Consider the following 21,760-nt stretch of genomic DNA (forward strand, 5'->3'; position numbering starts at 1 on the left):
CAGTCCAAGAAACATCAATTAACCACCACTCTGTTTCCTGTCAATTTTGTATCCCATGTTGCTACTGTCCTTTTATTCCATGAATTCTAACTTTGCTGAAGTCTGTAGTGTGGCACTTTCTCAAGTGTCCTTTAGAATTCCATGTACACCATATTGACAGCATTACCCTCACCAACCCTCTGTTAACTCGTTAAAAAGCTCTAGTTAGTTAATACGATTTATCTTTACCAAATTCATTCTGGCTTTCCTTAAATAACCCATATTTCCCAAATGACTATTCATTTTGTCCCAAGTTATCGTTTCTTGAAGCTTCCCCACCACCAAGGTTAAACTGACTGGCTTGTGGTTGCTGGGATTATCTTTACACCCTTTTTTGAACAAGGGTGCAACATTTTTGCAATTCTCCATTCCTCTGGCACCACCCCCCAAGTCTAAGGAAGATTGGAAAATGAAGGCCAGTTTTAAGGCCACTATTTCCACTCTCATTTCCCTCGGTATCCTTGGGTGCATCTCATCTGGTCTTGTTGTCTTATCAACTTTTAAGTAGTCTATCCAATATCACCTCTTTACCAATTTTAAGCCCTTCTAGCAACTGAATTTCCTCCCCTTTCATCATGGCCTGGGCAGCATCTTTATCCCTGATAAAGACAGATGCAAAGTATTCAGATGTATCTGCCTCCATGCTCAAATCCCCTTTCTGGTCCCTAATTGGCCCACTCCTCCTTTGACCACCATCTTACTATCTATATGGCTATAGAAGGCTTTTGGATTCCTTTGTATGTAAGATCCCAATCACTTTTCATACCTCTCTTTGCTTCACTTATTTGCTTTTCAATTCACCTCTGAACCTTCTATATTGAGCCTGGTTACCATTTATTCATTGACAAAAAATTTCCATGCCACCTCTTGTAACTATTTCTCCCACTTAATTCTTACCATCTCCCTTTGTCTAGTTTCCACTAATTGCATGCACTTCCTCAGGCATTAACTCACTATCTGTATTTATTCTATTCTTCCCTCTGCACACCCACCCCCTCCCACCATTCAGTTTCAGTCCATTTGTTTCTTTCCCCATCTTCTTCCTCTCCTCCAGTTAATCTATTACATTGCACTCACAAAAAAAAACTGTCAGAATCTGCCTTTCTTTTCCCCTTCTCTACCTATGCTCCTGTTTTATATATTTTCCCCCTCTCTGCTCATGATCCCTTTCTTTCCCTTAAGTTGATGTTGTAGATTTGGAATGTGTTCAATTTATGGAATTGGTCACACCTCGGAACAAACCGCATCAGACATTTTTGAAGCAATGCTTTATCCCATGGTGTGCATAGACCAATCAGAACAGATAAACAATTTTAATTTCGTTAAATCATGCTAAGCACAAATTTACCACATGCCAAAAGCCAGGAATAACAAGCTGGGTTTCCATATTACCTTGAACACTGTATCGATAATAATCTGGATCTTCTGGTTCAGCTTTGATTGCAACTGGTTCAACAGATGTGCCTGAAACAATTTAGAACAATGAAAATCCTATACAGCAAAAATCCAAATTTTATGAACAAGGAAAGCAGAGATTGCAGAAAAAAGGATTTTATTTCTATCTCATTTTTCTCTTTCTATGGGGACCAAATTTAAGATGCTGTTTCATACAGCGGAAACTCTCCCCTGGCTTGCCCAAGCGCCCATTAGCCTGTAGGCTATTTAACCAGAGCCAAGCCCAAAATCCTCCAGCTCTCAATAGTAGTAATACTGGGACCACTTTCCAGCTACTTTGCACCTGCTGTTCTCAAAAATGCTTACACTTTTTTAATATAAAGTCGATGTTGACAAATGGCACACAACAGCACGGATGGTGGGGTGGGGTGGGGGGGGTGGGGGGTTTAGTTAATGCCCCCTGAAGGACTACAGGAGTCAAGATGGCAGATGCAGCAACAGCAGGACCAGGGTCAGCTGAAGTACTAAGATAGGGCAGGGAAGGAGGGGTCTTAGTACTTTCACAGCCAGCCCAAATCTCACCTAAAGCGTTTTAATCTCCAAACCACCCAGGCCGAGAACGCAAGAAACGGCGTGCGTTGAGGGTGAGTGAGTGAGCGCCCCGAGACAGTGAGCCGAACATACTCTCACTCACTCTAATGGTCATCTTTATTAATTATGCCCTCTAATTACCAACTTGCTTAATGCCCTGATAACATTACCATAAACTCCTCTTAATCTTTGCTCTACCAGTGAAAAACTCAGTTTCACTGCCCTCCCCTCATAATTGAAATCTCTCTGGTATAATCCTAGATATGAAAAGAACAAGTCACATATGACATTTTACCAAGGTTCTTTGAAGAAATAATGGAAGGTATTAATGAGCGGTGTAATGGTGTTTTATTTAGGTTTCAAAAAGCTGCTTGATAAAAGATTCTGCATAGAAATATTATTAATAATATTAAGGAATACGTATTTAAGCAAATGTGGCAGCAAGATTAGTAAGCTGGCTAAAGGACAGACAATATAGTACTAGATGTTTTTGGACTGGAGGGATACATTTAGTATATAAAATTTATAAAAGACAAAAAGGGAGGATATATGACTAGAAGAAGATTGCAAAAAGTGTATAGCGGATTGTCATAGTAAAGTCAGGTTGCTGTATAATTTGAGCAATTAAACATCAAAAGACTGCTGGGGAAAACATTCACTTAACTGGAGTAAATAATGGTTGCAGATAGAAAAATACATAGCTTCAACTTAAAGTCACAAAATCAAGGGGAATAATCATTTTTAGTCAACTATCTATGCAAAATTCTGCTAGCTCAAATGGTTACAATCGTATTTACCCAGAATACTCTTGTTAGGTACAATCCTGGAGTTTCTGATTTTCTACTACCAACGCCCCACCCCACCTCCACTTCCATCAGGTTGTAAAAAATTTACTCTGGAAAGGTTTGCTGCAACCTAAGCCATTAAAAGTAAACAATGTATCTTGAGAAAATTCTCAATATGTAATTCATAACTGATCTGAAACAGCTTCAGTGATAGGTTTACACACAATGAAAAGCAGCCTTTTTCTGTAGTTAATTTAACTGCTAGTCATGACTTTGCTTTATATAACAGCTTTGTGTTTGATATGTTGCATGTGAGAGACATTCAGAGCGACTCAAGTGACACATATACTTTAGTGAAACCACAGAGCAGAATTAACGCCTCCTCAAGGCCTGTCTAAATACACAAGTTATTTTTTCACCATAAGAATTAAGAGGAGTATGTGATCAATTATTTCAGGAAAGATTTGAGCACATTGGGGTTCAGTTTGGAAAGAAGATCTCAGATAATTTTAAGAGGTATAAAAGTATAAACAAACAAAACTTGCACGTCTGAAATTTTACTTGAAAATAAATTGAGATTAGGAGATGGGGACAATTTCAAACTTAAAAGGTAAATGCAAGACTGAAATGAGCTTCATCTGTTCAATATTTTACATTGATGGGTGCCTTCTGTTAGGAAAACTACCTTCTTTTCTCTTTCTTCCATGTTATATTGGGTTGCCACAATGCTGGCTGATCACCTTCAATAACAACCAACTTTTTGAATTAGGTGGGTGGTTTTACAGCCAGATACTCTCCCTTCAACCCTCCCCATTTTTATCCAGGTTGGGGACTGGCACCAATACACATTGGTTTGCCTGCACCAGTGGTTGGGTTCTTTCATAGCCAACAATTCCTGGAGTGGGACTTGAACCCGGAGCCTTCAGGCTCAGAGGTAGAAGAGCTACCCGCTGAGCCATTCCAGACTACATTTTCATAAAATACCAGTAAATACAGAAGTAAAAAAAAAAGTTACCATAAAAAATAAACCACAGAAATTTTAAGTGGCTACTGATAACACATCAATTTGGTATGTTTTCTTCTTCACCAAAAAGCCCACAACACTCAGAATTTGAAGTAGTGCCACTTACTAGGTTGGTTGTCATCAGATGGCTCTGTTTTCACCTGAACTGGAACAAAGCTATATAATAAAAACAAAATACATTTAATACAATCATGGTTAAGCTTTGGTTTCAACTCCACTTTCCCGCCTGCTCCCCATACCCCTTGATTCCCTGAGACACCAACAATTTGTCTATCCAAACCTTAAATACTTTTAATGATGGAGCATTACCAACCCTCTGGGATATAGAATTCCAAAGTTTCACAACTCTTTGAATGAAGAGCTTTCTTATCTCAGACCCAAATGATCGGTTCCTTATGCAGAGACTCTGCCCCCATGTTATCGATTCCTTAGCCAGCAGAAACAATCTGTGTTTACCCTGTAAAGCTGCTTCAGTCTTGTTTGTTTCAGTATCATCTCACATTCTTCTAAATTCCAGAGAATATAGACCCAATTTATTCAGCCTCTCAACATAGGTCAATTCTCTCATCCTAGGCGCTAATCTAGTGAACCTTTGCTGTACTGCTTCTAATGCAAGTACATTCTTCCTTCAATATAAAGCCAAAACTGCACAGTATTCCAGGTTTGAAGTGAGCAGCTATTCCCCTTAGTTGAAGGGTCAGTCACAAGGGGGCATAAGTTCAAGGTGAGGGGCAGGAGGTTTTGAGGGGGGATGTGAGGAAAAACTTTTTTTTACCCAGAGGGTAGTGACGGTCTGGAATGCACTGCCTGGGACGGTGGTGGAGGGGGGTTGTCTCACATCCTTTAAAAAGTACCTGGATGAGCACCTGGCCCATAGCCTTGAATGTTATGGCGTGCCCAAGTGCTGGTAAATGGGATTAAGTAGGTAGGTCAGGTGTTTTTCACGTGTCGGTGCAGACTCGATTGGCCGAAGGACCTCTTCTGCACTGTGATTCTGGTCTCAACAAAGCGCTATACAATTATTAACAATACTTCTTTACTCCTATACTCCAATCCCATTGTAATAAAAGCTAACATGCCATTTGTCTTCCTAATTGCTTGCTCTCCTGCATGCTGTGTTTTCCTTGTAAGAGCACACCCAAGTCTCACTGAACATCAATACTTACAAGTTTCACGTCTTAAAAATATTCTGCTTTTCTATTCTTATGACCAAAATGAATAACCGCACACTTCCCCACATTATACTCCATTTGCTATCTTATTGCCCACATATTTAACCTGTCTATATCTCTTAGTAGCCTCTGTGCCCTCCTCACAGCTTACATTTTCACCCAGCTTTGTATCACCAGCAAGCTTAGATACATTAATCTGTCTCTTCAACTAAATTATTATAGATTGTAAGTAGCTGAGGCCCAAGCACTGATCCTTACAATATTCCACTAGTCTTAGCTTGCCAACTTGATAATGCACCATTTATCCCTACATTTTGCTTCCTACCATTAACCAATCCTCTATCAATGCTAATACATATTACCCCCAAATCCATGAGCCCTTATCTTGCCTATTAATCTTCTGTGTGGCTCCTTACTGAATGCCTTCTGGTAATCCAAGTATACTACATCCACTGGTTCCCCCTTTTCTACCCTAATTACATCCTCAAAAAAACCCTAATAAAATTTGTCAAACACAATATGCCTTTCGCTGCTGAATTTCCCTTTCCCATAACGACTTGTTCTCATCATAACAATGCACTTAGAAAAACATAGTAAGGGCTTCCTTATTAATAGATTCCAGCACTTTCCTGACAACTGATGTCAGTCGAACAGGCCTGCAGTTCCCCATTTTCTTTCTCCTTCCTTTCTTCATAACAGTGCTACATTTGCTAACTTCCAATCTGTTGGGAGCATTCCAGAATCTAGGGAATTTTGGAAGATCACAATTTATGCCTTCATCATATCTGCAGCCACCTCTTAGAGAATCCTAGGCGGTACGCCACCAAGTTCAGGGGACTTCTCAGCTTTGTATCCCATTAATTTATCTAGTACTTTTTCATTACTTACATTTCTCACTCTCATTAGGGCCTTGGCTCTCCACAATTTCCACAAAAGAACTCCCAGGCATCAGGTACTGAGAATTTGTCAGTTTTTAGTCCCTTAAATTTCTCCAGTACGTTTTCTCAGCTGAAATTAATTACCTCACTTTTTAACCCCCATTTTACCCTCTAGTTCTGGTATGCAAATTGTGTCTTCTACTGCGAAGACAGACAAAATATTTTTTCAATGTCTGTGCCATTTCCTCATTCCCAATGATAATTTCTCCTGTCTCTACTTCTCAGGGACCAATGTTTATTTTAGCCACATTCTACCTCTTTATGTACTTGTAAAAGCTCTTACAATCTGCTTTCATAGTGCTGACTAGTTTTTCTCATTCTTTTTCCCTTATCAACTTTTTTGTGGCCCTTTGCTGGTTTCTAAGAAACACTCCCAATCCTCAGGCTTACTACCATTCTTTTCAAGATTATAAGCATCTTTTAATCTAATACTATTCTTAACCTCTTTGGTAAACCACAGATGGATCTTTCTTGGTGAATTTTTTGTTTTTTCAATGGAATGTATTTTTGTCGAACATTTTGAACTTTTAAAAATGTTTCCCACTGTTTATTTGCTGCCATACCTTTTAATCTATTTACCTAATTAACTTGAGCTAGTTCTATCATACCTGTGTAAGTAGCTTTGTTTAGGTTTAAGATTCTTGCTTGTGACTGGATTACGTTGCTTTCAAACTTAACATGGAATTGAATTATGGTGATCACTAGTTTCCAGTGGATCTTTTACTATAAGACTACTAATTAATCCCGCCTCATTAAAAATACTAGATATAAAATAGCTTTCTCCCTATTTGGTTCCACAACATATTGCTCCAAAAAACTGTCATGAAAGCATTCTACAAACTCATCTTCAAGACTACCTTTGCCAATTTGATTGGTCCCATCTATTGAAGGTTAAAATCATCCACAATTATTACATTGCCTTTGTTACATATGGCAATAATTTTGTATTTAATGTTCTGTCCAACAGTATGACGACCATTAGGAGGCCTATAAACTACTCCCGCGAGCATTTTCTGACTCTTGCTAATCCCTATTTCATGATCTTCTAAGCCAAGATCTTTCCTCTCTAATGGCCTTATGTCACCCTTTATAAATCAGGGCTATGCCTCCCTCCTTTGCCATGTTGCCTGTCTTTTTGAAATAGTGTACACCCTGGAGTATTTATTTCCCAATCTTGGTCACCATATAACTATGTCGCTGTGATGATTTCAACCACTGTGTTCATCCATACTGTTGAAAATGAATAGAGTTCTGTTTGTTTTCTGTAATTAAATGGATCTATACATGAAGCCAAGATACAAGGCTAAACACTCAATCTAGCAAAGAGCCAATATATTTCCTCAAATTTTTATGGTCAAATTTCATAATTTATGCACGTCTATAAATACTTCTATCGCACCTTCATCCCTTGCCACGTTTATGTATTTAAGCCTCCCACAGCTCCACCCAGCCTCAGTTTATATTAATTTTGATCTTTAAGGGGAAAAAAATTTGCACCAGTTTGCTCCATCGTGCACTATTGTATCTCTACCTGGTATTGTTCAGTCTATCCTCGGGTGCCCACAAGCAATAAAATTCCTGCTACTCACCCAGTTAAAAATTCTATATTTGAATATAACAGTACTGCTAATCAACATTTTGGGCAAGAGAATAGAAATGCAGATGGGAAAATCAATGTGCACAAGTCAATCAATAGGAAAGAAAGAGCAAAATAAAAGCCAGAAAGTGAGAGAACGCGGTGGGTGGGGGGCGCTGGCGGTGAGGGAAGGAAAGAAGAGCAATAGCCATATGGAATGGGAAGAGTGAGGGACAGAGTGTGGTGAGAGGGGGAGACAGAGAATGGGAGACAGATGTACAGACAGAATGAGAGAGACATACAGTCAGATAGACAAAATGGAGGAGGGACAGAGACAGAGTCTTAAAGAATGGGGGAGACGGAAGAGGGAAAAATATTGGAGAGAAAATTGAGGTAGAGGAGAAAGACACAGATCACATGAGTATACAGATCTATCCAGAATCACAGAACAGACACAAAGTGGGTAACAAGGAAAAGCAGATAGAGGGGAGAGAGGAAGAAAGAGACAGGCAGGTGAGGGTAAGAGATCAAGATCACACAGCGAGTGCAGAGTATTGCCACAAAAACTGCAAGGACACAAGAAAAATCAATTTACTTTTATTAACCTGCATTTTCCTTCTCACCTGGCAGCTGGTATCTGTGCATTCTCCTTTCCAGTTGGCTGTTTTGTTTCCACTATAGAAAAATAATAATTAATTCAATAATTTAAATAATTCTAAATTATTGAAAACAACTGTTCACTTTACATTTCACATTAGAATCAAACAGAGAATGAGTAGTCTGAATTTACACCAGCAGATGGCAGAGGCATCAAATACAGGATAATTGGCACACAATCAGCAGTGTTAAATTGAAGGAGTTCTAACTGGGAAGAACTGGTAGCATTTAAAAAGGGACAGAATAGAATTTTCCTCTCAGTGCAAACACTGGGTCATGATTTCCAATAGCAGGGCATCTCACAACAACTACTGGTTAGACTTGCCCTTGCATTTTTAGATTTTTAAGTTTTTGCATGGCAAGTTGATATAAAAGGTTAAGCTTACAATGTCACAGTGATGAAAATAAAGTGCCTGAAACCTGAGTGACAAGGCAAGCAACTGCATAGCTCCCTGGCCAGATTGGAAAAGTTATGAAATTAACAGTACAAGGATTGAGAACAAAATGTAAGTTATGAGTGGGATCCTCAGCTTTATTAAAAGAGGAACAGATTATAAAAGCAAGGAAGTTATATTAAACTTTTATAAAACAGTGGTTAGGCCTCAGCTAAGTGCTGAGGGTCACATTGAAAGGATGTCAAGGTCTTGGACAGGATGCAGAAGGCAAGTAACAGAATTGTATGAAGGAAGAGCCAATGCAATCATGATGGGCCGAATGGTCTCCTTCTATGCTGTATCATTTGATGAATTCAAATCAAGTACAGAAAGAGAAATAATGGGAGGGATAGAAAGACTGAATTCAGAGGGGGGAAAAGACAGAAGTTTTTTTTCCATTTTTTTATATCTTTAACAAGTAAACCCTGAACAAGTTAATTTTCATTAAGGTGAACTGGCAATATTTAACACATCACGTGATTAAAACAGTACTTGTACTTAAACTTAAACAGCGAAAACCAAAACTTTGAGAATTTACTTGTATCTACTGTGCAAATAAATCAAGTTCACACCTTTCAGTGCATTTTATTCGTGAGTCAGACACCAAGATATCATTTTCATAAAGTTAGCACAGAGCGGCTCAATTTGGACAGTAACTTTAGGATATTTGAGTTTAACTACCCATTGGTGCCTTCTCCTAAAGTTATTGTACCATTTGCACATAAATAATAAAGTGCCATTAGCTTCACCACTATATTCACAGCAAATTATGGCCCAATATTGGAACATAAATTATTCCATCAACACTACTTGTCTTGGCAATGTTTAATTAACTATAAAAATATTACACCTAACAAATGTTGAACTTTAAGTCTTTTACTAGTACTCAGGAATATGTCAGATTTACAGTGACTTTCTTCAAATATAGCAATCAGGGAACCTAATCATATTTTTGACAATTTAAAGCCCTAAAACTGCAGAAGGATCAGTCAAGCTGCCAGTAAATAGCCTGAACCTGAAAAAAAGTATTTGAAGGAAATCATTTTGCCCAAATATATTTAGCCAGCAGATCAATCTACTTTCAGGATATAGGAAATCCTGTAGTTTCTTTATAGATATACAAATTTGTAACTAGGAACATTTGAAGTAGAAACCAGCTGCTATCATTGAGAGTGTGTCCAGTGAAGTGAATACACCCATATCTGGGAACTGGGGTGCATTAATAACAAATTGGCCATCGGCTACTTTGTTAAAAAAATGGTACAAATACCATTGGTGCCCTCTACTTCTTTGCTGAAGTCTCGTAATTACGTGCCATCAACATGGACTTCACGTAGTTCTGAGCAGTTTGGCGTATCCTTTACTTTCCACAAAGTTTCTCATGAATTTTGAATTCTAACTCCCTGGCTCATTGCCGTCCTCAGTAGGGCAACTCCTAGCAGCCTTGGAAATAGTGCTTGGCTCACAGTGAACATTAATTGACAGGAGTCACTGATAGTCCAGTAGCCAGTTAGTGCACAATGGTCTGAAATATTGTTTCTGTGATTTTTGAAACTTTAACGTTGTGACTCAGTTCAATTGGATGATTTCACCAAATCTGGGATTTTAATTGAAAGTGCACTCCAGCCCCAAGATCCATGCAAATGAAAGACTACAGAAATCTCTCTCTCGCTCATGAAGAATAGGGCATGGTTGTCCACTGTCACCCATTGTCATTTACTATCTTTAATAGGTTGGATGGCAATGGAAGGGTTGGATTTCAAATGATTGCTCCAGTTATTTCTGAAAATGCCACACCTTTTTCTTTCAAATATTACGCTGTTGCTGAACTCTAGTGATTTTGTGCACTCACCTTCCATATTGAGCATTAGCTAAGCAAAGGGTGGATAGAGGGCACATGAAACCTTACAGCTAATATGTGGGATTGTAATTACACGTTTCCTACATACTAAAGGCTCTTTAGTATTTCATTTCTTGTACAACACTTATTCTTCAATCTCCGACACTATGAAAGCAAAATGTAAAAAAATGCCAGACATGGACTCCAATTTGTTCATGTGCCAGTTGCAATCCATCAGTGTTTAGTGTTATATTCTTGATAGCCAGTTGGTGAAGGAAGAATCCAAAGCCAGTCTTTACTTAGAATAGATTTATTCACATAGCGAAACATTACAGGTATATATATCCTGACTCCACTCGCTCCTGTGTCACTATGTGTCTCTTTATAGATGCTCAAGTAGCCATCTAATCAATGCCTTCCACCTGTATGCACTTTTAATTGTTACAATTAACATATTCCTTTCTTTCTCTAACTAAAACTTTAACAGTAAATATGCAAAATCAGTATTTCAAAACAAATCAGAAAAATTTTTTTTTTTTTTTTACATATTCTGTACAAAGCATGACATTATGAGACGCCCCTCTTCCGGTACCCCCAACAATATCTTTGTAAAAGCACTTATTTATGTGAAGCAATCAAATAAAATGGGTTGATGCAAGTCATCAATTATCTTGGGAGATTTCCTTTCTTCTCTCCAACATTTGTTACAATCTAGCATGATCAAGTCATAATCATTTTTCACTCATACTTTTTGTAGCGTGTACGTTACTCCACAAAGAATGATTATCTATATAACATTCAATGGGCAAAACTATCTTCCTTTGTAAAGAATTTCTCCTGAAATATTTGACAAATAGAATCCCCATATTCACTGCTTTATTTCTGCAGCTAAAATACATTTAACAACCTAATTATTTTCTTAGCCTCCTGGGCTAAAGGGCAACATTTTCCATTTTCACCACCAAAAATATTGTGAAACCCATTGCATTCGAATACCCATCCCTAAGGTTAGTATGAGAGGCATTACTATGAATAACTAATTTCATGTTCTTTGGGTCCGAAGGATGGAAACATAAGTACACATTTCTCCATGTTCATCTTTTTAAATGTTTTATTATCCCTTAAAACACCCTTGACTTTAGGGTGCTTCATCGCAGTACTTTGCTCCAATACATGAAAACTAGCATCCTGTCTTGTCTGAGTACATAACCAATTCAACTGACCAATTAAGCTTAGCAACTGCTCTCTTTTAGTTGTGATATCATCTTTCTGTGATGACCTAGCATGATTAACCAGGATAGAAGTAATGTTCTCTAAATAGGATTGTTGATGAGGTGTCAGCTGTGGCTCAGTTCATAGCACCCTTGCCTTTGAATCAGAGGGTTGTGGGTTCACGTCCCACTCCCGGAAAACCAAGAACTGTGATTGTACTCAAAGAGTTGCAATCTGTGACTGTTGATAACTCGAAAGAGTATAAATAGGATTGTTGATTCAAGTTACTTCAGACTTATTTGCTTAATATCTAAACCAATATATTTAAAAGCCCCTGAAGCCTGATTTCCAATCTTAAGTTCCACTTTAATCTTATTTATAGCTCATTTCTCAAATTCCAGTACCAGCCCATAAGAAATCACCAACATGCACCATGGAGATGCCTGAAAGTTTTCCCTTTTGATAGCAATAAAACATTAAGGGGATTTTCTTTTGGTTAAATACGGCCTACTATCAGCAAAACAGAGCCCACTGAAAAAAAAACACCTTCAAGGCATCATTCAGGCCATAAATGCATTTGATTAGTTTCCATGGTTTCCGTTCTGCATCACTTGTCTCTTTAGGCAGTTTCAGAAACACCCTTCTCTGAAATTTATCAGCCTGTAGAATTGCAGCTTTTATGTCAGTTGATCTACACTTCCATGAATATGTGGCCAAAAGAGCTAAAAGGTCAGGATTACTTTTCCCACTCTAACATCTGTATTGCCCGATCTCTCTTCGAATCTCTGAGGAACTACTCTCACTTTAGCCTTACAAGTCCCAATCTGCACGGACTTTTTCAGTACAAATCCTTCTCTATGACAAGGCTGGGTGGCCCCATCAGGTACTTCAGAATAAATTCCAAATTGCTTCTAACTAACTAATTCAGTTTGTTTTGTCTCTCATTAATGGCTCAGATCTTCCAAACAGCAGCAATGCTGGGCACATTGCTACTGTTGGCGAAGTTTTCTGCATCCCAATTATTGCACATTTTCAGCCAATCCTGGCTGCAGCAGAAATAGTTGGTTGGATGGGTAGTCGAGTCAGGCAGTCGGATCAGGTTGGGGGAGAGGGGGTGGAGAAAAAGTTTGGTAGTGGTGCTCAGTTCAGTTATGCTGGTTAAGCTCCGAATTATACCGGAAATTAAATTGTGTAACATTTCCAGTATCCAGTTAAGTCCCAAGTATCTGGCCTAAGTCGCCAACTCTGACCTTGATGTCTACCTCAGACGGTCTTATACAGTACCTTAAAACTCCAAATTTTTTGGCAACCTCAGCCTTTACGAAAGCCCTTCTCCCTGTATGCAAAGCATTCAAATGCGCAGAAAAAGTGGAACTAAGTGGAGTATCTTCCAGAGCAATCGTCCAGCACAGAAGACAATTTGCGATTTCTCCCATAGACCAATTGAGGGGGACTAAACCTTTCAACCAGCTGAAGCAAATTCTTTGTATGAAACATCCATGCCAGTGGAGTTCTCAACTTGCAGTTTGGTTGATCTAGGATTTTATGTAGCACTTTCGGCTGTCGTATTCATGACCATAATGTTCATGTTTTCCCACACCTCTAACTCATTGTTAGCAAATTCCCCTCCATTAGCAGTCAGGAACTTAGCTGATGCCCCAAGTCCAGTCCCTATCCACTTCTCTGTGACTTTTATCTATTTTAAGGCTTTTGTCCCTGCCATGTACAATTGTGGAAAGACTAAAACCGGGGTTGCCATGTCTATGAAGTGTAGAATAAAAATGTCTTTTTTCATACCTTTAGATCCGTGGAAACTCATGAAAGTCACATGCAAATGGAAGGTTTAGTGGGATGTGGTGCCCTCCAAATTTTTTTAGAAAACAAATATCACACTTTGCAATAACCTCGAAGAGGCTTATATACTCTTCATCAATCACACCTGCATCTATTGTCACAAAGATTAAAAATTCTGAAGATGAGCAAATTGTCTGTGAAACTTTAAGAAAATTTGCCTTTTTTCCCCTCTGATTCTTACCACCTGATGCCAATAGTATTTCATCAGGTACTGTTAGGGGAATGCAATAATGCCCTGAGTAAACTGCTGATTTTTAAAAAAATTCATTCATGGGACGTGGGCATTGCTGGCTAGGCCTACATTTATTGCCCATCCATAACTGCCCTTGAGGTGGTGGTGGTGAGATGCCTACTTGAACTGCTGCAGATCCACCGACTTTCCAAAAAACAATAGCTTTATCATGCTCCATGTCCAGTTTCATTTGTGCCTTTTTCACGGAAGGCTTACTCAACAGCAAGGATATCTTACTAGAGACTACATCGATACTGATAAAGTGGCTTACTCCAGCTATTTTGCATGGAATCACCACTCTCTTAGTGGCCTCAATGTGCTGTCATCAAACCTAAGTAGAACTTGCATACTCCTTAATCTGCAATGATCCTCACTGCTAAGCGAATCTATGCAACATTTTAACCAATCTGTTCCATATACTGTCGAGATACAACTGTTAACACAGCACAGTTGAATGAATCCGCTACTATCACACATCACCAGATTAAAGCTCCTTGTGACTAGTAAAATTCATTTTGATTAATCATCATCACCATCTTCAGCCTCAGAATTCTCTGCATCATATGTCACTTCAAAGGCCCTGATTTTTTGCCTTGGGCGGTTCATCGCATAATGATATTTTGAGTCACAACTGAAACACCTGTTACCTATTCCCCAGGCATTCCTAGAGTTTATTAACCTATTATTGCTGGTCCAATCCTATATTCTGCTGTGATATCCATACCTACTAAAGGTGCTTTCACCCCAATTCTTCCTATCTGTAACTGTTTTGTTATACTGACACCTATATCCAGTATCTGGGCGATCTCGAAATGCAGCAGAGTCCTCTATTCTTTGTGACATCGCATAATATGCCAATTTTTCCCAAGGCTGCCAAAAATGATTGCTCCTACTGTCATGAAAATGTGACAATTTTCATAATACTGTGATTTATTGTAAAGGTAGGTTAGTAGTGGGGGTTGGATTAGTTTGTGTGTGGATGTTTGCAGGTGAGGGGGGGGGGCGGATTTAATTGAATTGCACGCAGCTAGTCTGTGATTTTTGAGTGATCAAAAGGGAAGCTAGGTTCGAAATGCTAAATACATAAACATGCCTGAAATTTTAGAATGCAAGTTGTGAAGTAACATTTACGTTTTTAGATAAACCAGAGTAGTTGAAATTCAAGGAGATGATGAGATGTTACACCTAGCCATATGAAGCTAGGTCAAACAGTGTGTTTATTTATCCCAAAAGTTACTGATTATATAAGTATTAAGGAAGATTTATATTATGGAAAAAGTAAAGTTGCAACGATATATTGGAACAATGGAATTTACGTTAAAAAGGGAGAAACATGTATAAAGGAGATGAGGTTATGTGTAAGGAAAAAGGAATTCTAAGATCTAACAAGTGTGAAAAGCTCCAGCCTCTATGAATTAAGTTGCTGTCTACAGGAACTGAAGCTAAGAAAACTCACTGTGAACATCACTGTCCAGGGTATTGTGTGCTTTGCCTGGGTCTGTCGAAATCTATTTTGTTTTATTGTTGCCTTAATGGAGGTGTAACTAGGAGTCAGGTTAATTAGGGGATTTAAGAGTTATTGCAGTAATTTGTAGACCTATATATGTGCTTAAAATCTTTTCTTCTATTAATAAATGTTTAATTTAGTTTTGTAGAGAACCTTTAAGTCTTGGTGGGCTCATTACTGCTGAATTCAAGGCATGCATCTTGAAATAAAGTACAAATTGGAAAACAGTTGTGGCAGCCGTTTCAAGTTTCCCCCTCAGATTTGAGTAGCTTGGCATTTACCATCCGCTGTACCGTAACACCTACAGGATTTTTCTTGAAGGAAGCAGCTAACAGTTCCAACAGGGAACCTTCTGAGAACCAAACCCCAGTGTAACAGGACTAACACCTCACACTCTTAAAATTTTAAAACTGGGCAATGACCTTTTAAAATGGCAGAAGCTATGTCTCGACCCACGAACAATAAGAGCTATTTGGCAGTTTCGAAGAAATTTGCATCTCGTTATCTCTGGAGACCCAAACAACCCCCCTGTGGGCTGCAGAGACCAAATTAAAGGGGAACTATATAAAGGCCATTTGCATTTCAGAACCCAGGCTGGCCAACCTGAGTCTACTAGTAGGCTAGGACAAAGAGCCTTGCAACCTTCCCTCCAATTCTTAATGGCTGGGACATTTAACAACCTTGAGGACCCAGATGAGTTATATACATTCTTTGTCAATGGTGGTGTGGAGAGATGGGAGTCATGTGAAATGAACCTCTAGCTGGGAGAATCAGTTATACAGTCTTACTGTACTACAAAGCTCAGTCTGCCATGTTTCCATCTGCCTAAAAACAGCACAGAAAAGGGGCACTGTCCAGGTTTGAATGCCTGGCCCCATCTGTACTGTTTCTACTGGAACTTGTGTACCATCACCTAGAAGACTAGTCCATTTCCACTATCCCTTCATGGAAGTCAACTCTACTGGAAGAGTGAATTATCCAGCATCAGCTCAGCCTGCTGACCTCTGTGAAGGAATACACCATTGGACTTTGATTCTGGACATACATGAAACAATAATTATTTTCTGTGGTTTTTGCCCTGTAAATCTCTCTCTATCCCCCTCTTATATTCTATGAGTGAAAAGGAAGCCATGTTACTACCCTCCCCCCATCGTTTGTGTGTGCTAATAAACTAACCCTCAGCGTTCATCCTATCACGAGTTTGCCGAGGGGTTATTAATTGAAACCAAGGAGTTGGGAAAAATGCCGTCCACTTATAAAGAGGAAACAAATTAAAAACACCTGTTTACAGACAGGTGGAGGGGGGAGAAATCAGGGCTGTTTAAATTAAACCCCTCCTGTCCATAACACCAGTTAGAACCAGGAATACATCCATATGAGGCACCCTTGCACATTCCAGCAATTTAAATACTAATACTAAACCATGCATCGCCAAATTGAATTTCTTCAGTCTTTTAGACAGTCTGTTAAAGTCCATGATATATTCCTCCATAGAATGACTGTCTATCAAAGTCTGTCCATGCCATTAGGTACCCAATAAATAATCTTTGCAAATTTCATTCATGACCCCCAATAGAAGGTCCAAACCTTAATTAGTATCCAACCGGCAGGCATCCAGCTCAAAGTACCTTGCTTCTGATTTTACTTTTGTTAGGAAGCGATAATGCCAAAGGCATACATCCCTATCAAGGAGAAAAACAGGTAACCCGTGTCCACATATCCACTTCATTCTTCTACTGGTCATGTGGTTTAGACACTGAAAACATCCAAAGATAATCATGTCCTGACAATTTAACACTTGCTTTCGCGATTTTTCCACAATAGCCACTAGGATTGTAATCGTCCGTTTGAAAATTATTTTCCCTTTAAGTTTCCAACCTTCACCTTTAGGCAACCATTCTCTGCTACCATGTTATATTCCTATTCACCAGTTGAAGGAAGAATCCAAAGCCAGTCTTTACATGGAGTATTTATTCACAGAGTGAAACATTCAGTGCTTATCTCCTGACTCCTCTTCCCTTTTGTGTCAGGCAGTGTCTCTTCATATGTGCTCAAGTAACTTTGCAATCAATGCCCAGCACCTGTACGTACTTAACTTCAATTGATATAATTAACATTTAGGTTTCTTAATCCCTCACATTAATGCCTAGGAATCACTATTTTCCATGTTCCTCAGAAACCTTATCAAAATACTACGAAAATTCATGAAAAGAAATTTTAGGAGTCAATCATTTTCTGCAAAATTCTCAAGTGTTTGTGAGCAGACCGAGTTGCTAAGTGGATCACTGATACATCCCTTGGAAAGATTTCTTCATAATCATGCACTTGGGTCATAATTTTATAAACTGAATCTAATTCGATATTCATCAGGGTTATACCATGGTAGTGTAAAATACGTTGCACACATAAAAATGCTAAATTATGCATCAGAAGCAACTTACCTTGCTGAATGGAGGCATCCAGAAATGGCCTGGATTAAAAGAAAAAGTGATTGCATAGTATTGATAACCACGTACAAACTCTCAACAGTTCAAACATGTTTAATATCAGTACTTTAAAAACGAATGTGTAGACGTAGTGTTTTGTGAAGCTTGCTAATTATATATATCAGCTTCCTATTGGCAGGCAACAGAGTAGTCTGAAAACACAAGAGAACAAATTGTGCAGATTCTCGTCTTGCATGTTGGGAACATTGAAGTTTTCTTCAAAATTGAAATGGACTAGGAGTTTACCCATTAATGGTTAAAGTGCTTTAAAGTCTTCACTGAGATTTATAAATCTGTTACAACCGCTGGCTTTTGAAGCAAACTCTCAATTTTTAGCAATTTTAGTAAAGATGGATAATTCTGAGATTACTAGCAAGGGTAGTTTTAAGCAATTCTTATTGAGCAAGTTAAATCTGGCCTATAAATATTCATATTAGTCCTTTCTTACAACTATGTACAGTCTACAATGCCAGCAATTTCTAGAGTTAGAAGGAATTAACATCCTCTAGTGAAGCTGCCCTGCACTAACTTATTCAAAAGTTTACTCACAAATGTTCCCTCTACTGTATTAAAGTAATCCTGGCTGGATACCTTGAATATCCACTATGGTTTGTGATTCGAGTGCACAGAAGTAGTTACTTGCAAAGCAGTTCAGGGAGTAATTCTGCAAAAGGGATTTCTTGAATTCTTCCATTTCACCACTAAGCACTAGCCAGAAGATGATCCAAGTAAACAAAGAATCTCATTCTATTGCATCAAATGTATCAACGATTGCAAGATAAATGGTCTCTTATAAAACGGTTGTGAAGCAGCTCAACAAGAAGCATATGTAATCTCCAGTTTAGTTATAAACTATAGTGTCAACAATGACTTCTGCAGTTAACTAATAAGAACTGACATCAATGCAAAGAATTAAATAGCCTCAATACTCAACTAGTGCCTGTCAGGAGCCAGGGAAATAAATAAATTAGGAGTCATGGGATAACAAGAGATTTATATGCATCAGTGGTAAGGGAGCCACCCATTTTTCCCCAAAACCCAGTGGCTAAACAAAGTTTTTAGAGCCAAAAGATAACCTCCTGTACATCATATTTTTCATGTTATACCAGCTTCATATGGAAAATTAGTTTTTTTTAGTTTGATGGTCTGGCAAGTACTGTTTTGCAGCAACACTCATGATGAGACTTATGTCATTAAATTGTGCAGCTCATCATCTGCACTTGATTCATCATAGGAACTGAAACGTACACTTAAAATTAGGCTTCAGGGGAAAGTTTACCTCTTTATTACAAATATAATCTTTGCCTTTTGCTCCAAAATCTTTTTTAACGTTGCATTGTCATAATCTGAAGGGTGCTTAAAACACACGCCATCAGGAAGTCCTTGTATTGCCACAGCAGCTGGGTCCTTCAAGATTTTGTCATATGGCACAGGGTTTGGAGTAGGTTTCCCAAGAGCTTTACCTGAAATTAGATAGAACAGAGACAAGGTAACAAACAAGGTAGAAAAACAATAGCATAAAAATATCTTTTGAGATATGTAGTAACAAGATTGGCAGAATGCTGAAAGGTCTGATACTTTAGACACCAAAATCCAGGATTGAAGAGTCCACATATACACTCTTGGATACAATAAAGTACAGTAACAGAATGAAATTAAATTCACTTGGTTTTATACAACTAGTTCTAGCACTAGCAAGGACCTTGCCATGAGCAGATTCATTATCTGTAAATCTTAACAGTATCTTGAGGAAACAAATCCATGCCTGGAAATGGGGCCCACAAAGTAAATACAGTAATGAATTGTGCTGATTACCGTGTATGATTTTACCTTGGTTGGTTTGATTTTAGTTAACTCATCCAGAGTGTCTGATCAATACCACTCATTATTCACTATAAATTTCTGCAATTTTGTAGTTTGTAATTTAATACAACCAAAATCGAACCAACCAAGGTAGAGTGACACTCAAGTATTGTCTGGAAATAGTGTTAGAGTAAAAAGAAGTTCCACTAAAGATTTTCTGATTGAAAAGCTTCCAAAGATAAAACACTAAATTACTGTGATGAAAGTATAATAGCTTTCATAATATTTTTCTGGTTTACTGTGAAGATGGTTTGTGGGGAAAAGTATAGTTGAGTCTGTCTCTGTGATTTAATTACATTTAGAATCAAGTAGACTACAAGCTTGAAATCAACAAAAGAAGCTATGTGCTTGACATGTTGAATAAACATGGATGCTAGCTTAGCATGCAACGTGTGATGGGAATTTGCATTTTTAGATAAATGAAAGGATTGTTGGATTTCATGGGGATCTTAGTCTGTTTACAACTAGCCAGATAAGCAAGGCTAAGGAGTGTGTTTATTTTTCCCCAAAGGTTACTGGCAAAATTGGCAACATGAAAGTTTTTATATTTATGAGGAAGATACAGGTTCATAGACATATGGAACAATAGAATTTACATATTAAAAAAAAAGCACATATATAAAGGAAAATGAAAGGCTATGTGGAAGAAGGCCATGTAAGATCTAACAGGAGTGTATGAAATAGCCTTAATGAAGCCTCCAGCCATTTGTGCATAAGTCTGCTATATAATGAAACTGAAGTTAGGGAAAGGCCATTTGGAATTCCACTGTCAAGTGGGTATTGTGTTAACTTGTTGGTTCTGTTTTAAATCTAAAATCCATTTTGGACTGTTGTCTTAAATGGGGTGTAACTAGGGGTCAGGTTAATTAGGAATTTTAGGAGCTATTAGAGTAGTAATTGTAGTCTTGTGTGTGCTTGAAATCTTTTATTTTGTTAAAAATATTTTAATTTCATTCTTAAAATTTCTAATTGGTGGACTTATTACTTCTGAATTCAGTGCACACATCTTCTCATACAAATTGCAAAACCATTGTGATAGAGCGACCAAGTTTCCCTTGTGGATTTTGTCTGCCTAGCACACATCATCTGCCACGTCATAACAATTACAAAACTGAAACATTTTAAGGAAAAGCTAACTATGTAATAAACACAGATTTCCAAGTGTATGTAAATACCAGAGAAGATCAATACCAATCAGGAAACACCTCAAAAAGGGAACTGATATTTTTATATCGTCCTTGGTCACATGGGAAAGCTGTAAGAAATGGAAATCCAAGATTTACACATTCTCCATTCCTGTCACTCCAGTATGCTGCCAGTCCCTGTTGGATCTATGGGAGGGCCAGCAGGATAGAAGCACACATTTTTTACTTCTAAAAGAAAACACTTGGAACTCCTTGCACACACTTGCTGCCAACAGCACACTATGTAGACAATGTAAAGCATGATCTTACAACCAAAATGAAAAATTTCTTTAGAGACAATGATAACTTTCATTCCCCTGGGAATTATAGCAGTTCTTATTTTTAAAATGAATACTGAATTAATGGCAAAGTATTGATTTGAGTGAAAAATCCATTCATAACTTACATTTTTACTCAGCGACTAGAATAATCCACCAAACAAGGTAGTCAAGGCAAGCACATTAGGCACAGTCAAATCAGGGAAGCTATTACCAGGCATTCATATTCTAAAGCAGTAAACTACAATGAACCGAATACTTCAACCTTTTTCTTCAAAAATATTATATCCTGAAGTGAACAAGGAACGGGCAAACCTCAAAACAGTGATGGTACAAAACCAAGCCAATAAAAAGAGAAATTGGCCAAATACAATTTCTGTGGATTTTTTTTAATGATTTTATATATTTTAAATGTGTACACATTCCCAGTCAATAAGAGAGAAAAGAACATTCATTTTTCACAAATTCAAAAGCAAAATACTTCAGCTGTTAGAAATGGGGAGTTATAACAGAAAACACTGGGAACACTCAGCAGGTTCAGCAGCATCTGCGAAGAGAGAAACAGTTAACATTTCAGGTCAATGGTGAAAATGTTAACTCTGTCTCTCTCTCCACAGTTGCTGTCTGACCTGAGTATTTGCAGCATTTTCTGTTTCATTTTTCTTATTTGTCCAAGAGAGAGATCCTTGGTTT

The 21,760-nt window shown here is 38.1% G+C and overlaps 1 protein-coding gene across 13 annotated transcripts in view; it reads right to left on the bottom strand.

The window, feature by feature from the left end:
* The window catches only part of LOC144684536 (general transcription factor II-I-like), a 188,307-nt gene that overhangs the window by 95,120 nt on the left and 71,427 nt on the right, over positions 1-21,760 (bottom strand). For all 13 annotated transcript variants that reach the window (XM_078548414.1, XM_078548416.1, XM_078548412.1 and 10 more), the window contains 5 exons: positions 19,022-19,205; positions 17,698-17,726; positions 8,144-8,195; positions 3,941-3,990; positions 1,432-1,503 (listed from right to left, as the gene is read on the bottom strand). In XM_078548414.1, the coding sequence (XP_078404540.1) occupies positions 1,432-1,503; positions 3,941-3,990; positions 8,144-8,195; positions 17,698-17,726; positions 19,022-19,205 (387 nt within the window). The remainder of the gene's footprint in view (positions 1-1,431; positions 1,504-3,940; positions 3,991-8,143; positions 8,196-17,697; positions 17,727-19,021; positions 19,206-21,760) is intronic.

The sequence above is a fragment of the Cetorhinus maximus genome, chromosome 9 (assembly GCF_964194155.1).
Source record: "Cetorhinus maximus chromosome 9, sCetMax3.hap1.1, whole genome shotgun sequence".
Classification (NCBI taxonomy): domain Eukaryota; kingdom Metazoa; phylum Chordata; class Chondrichthyes; order Lamniformes; family Cetorhinidae; genus Cetorhinus; species Cetorhinus maximus.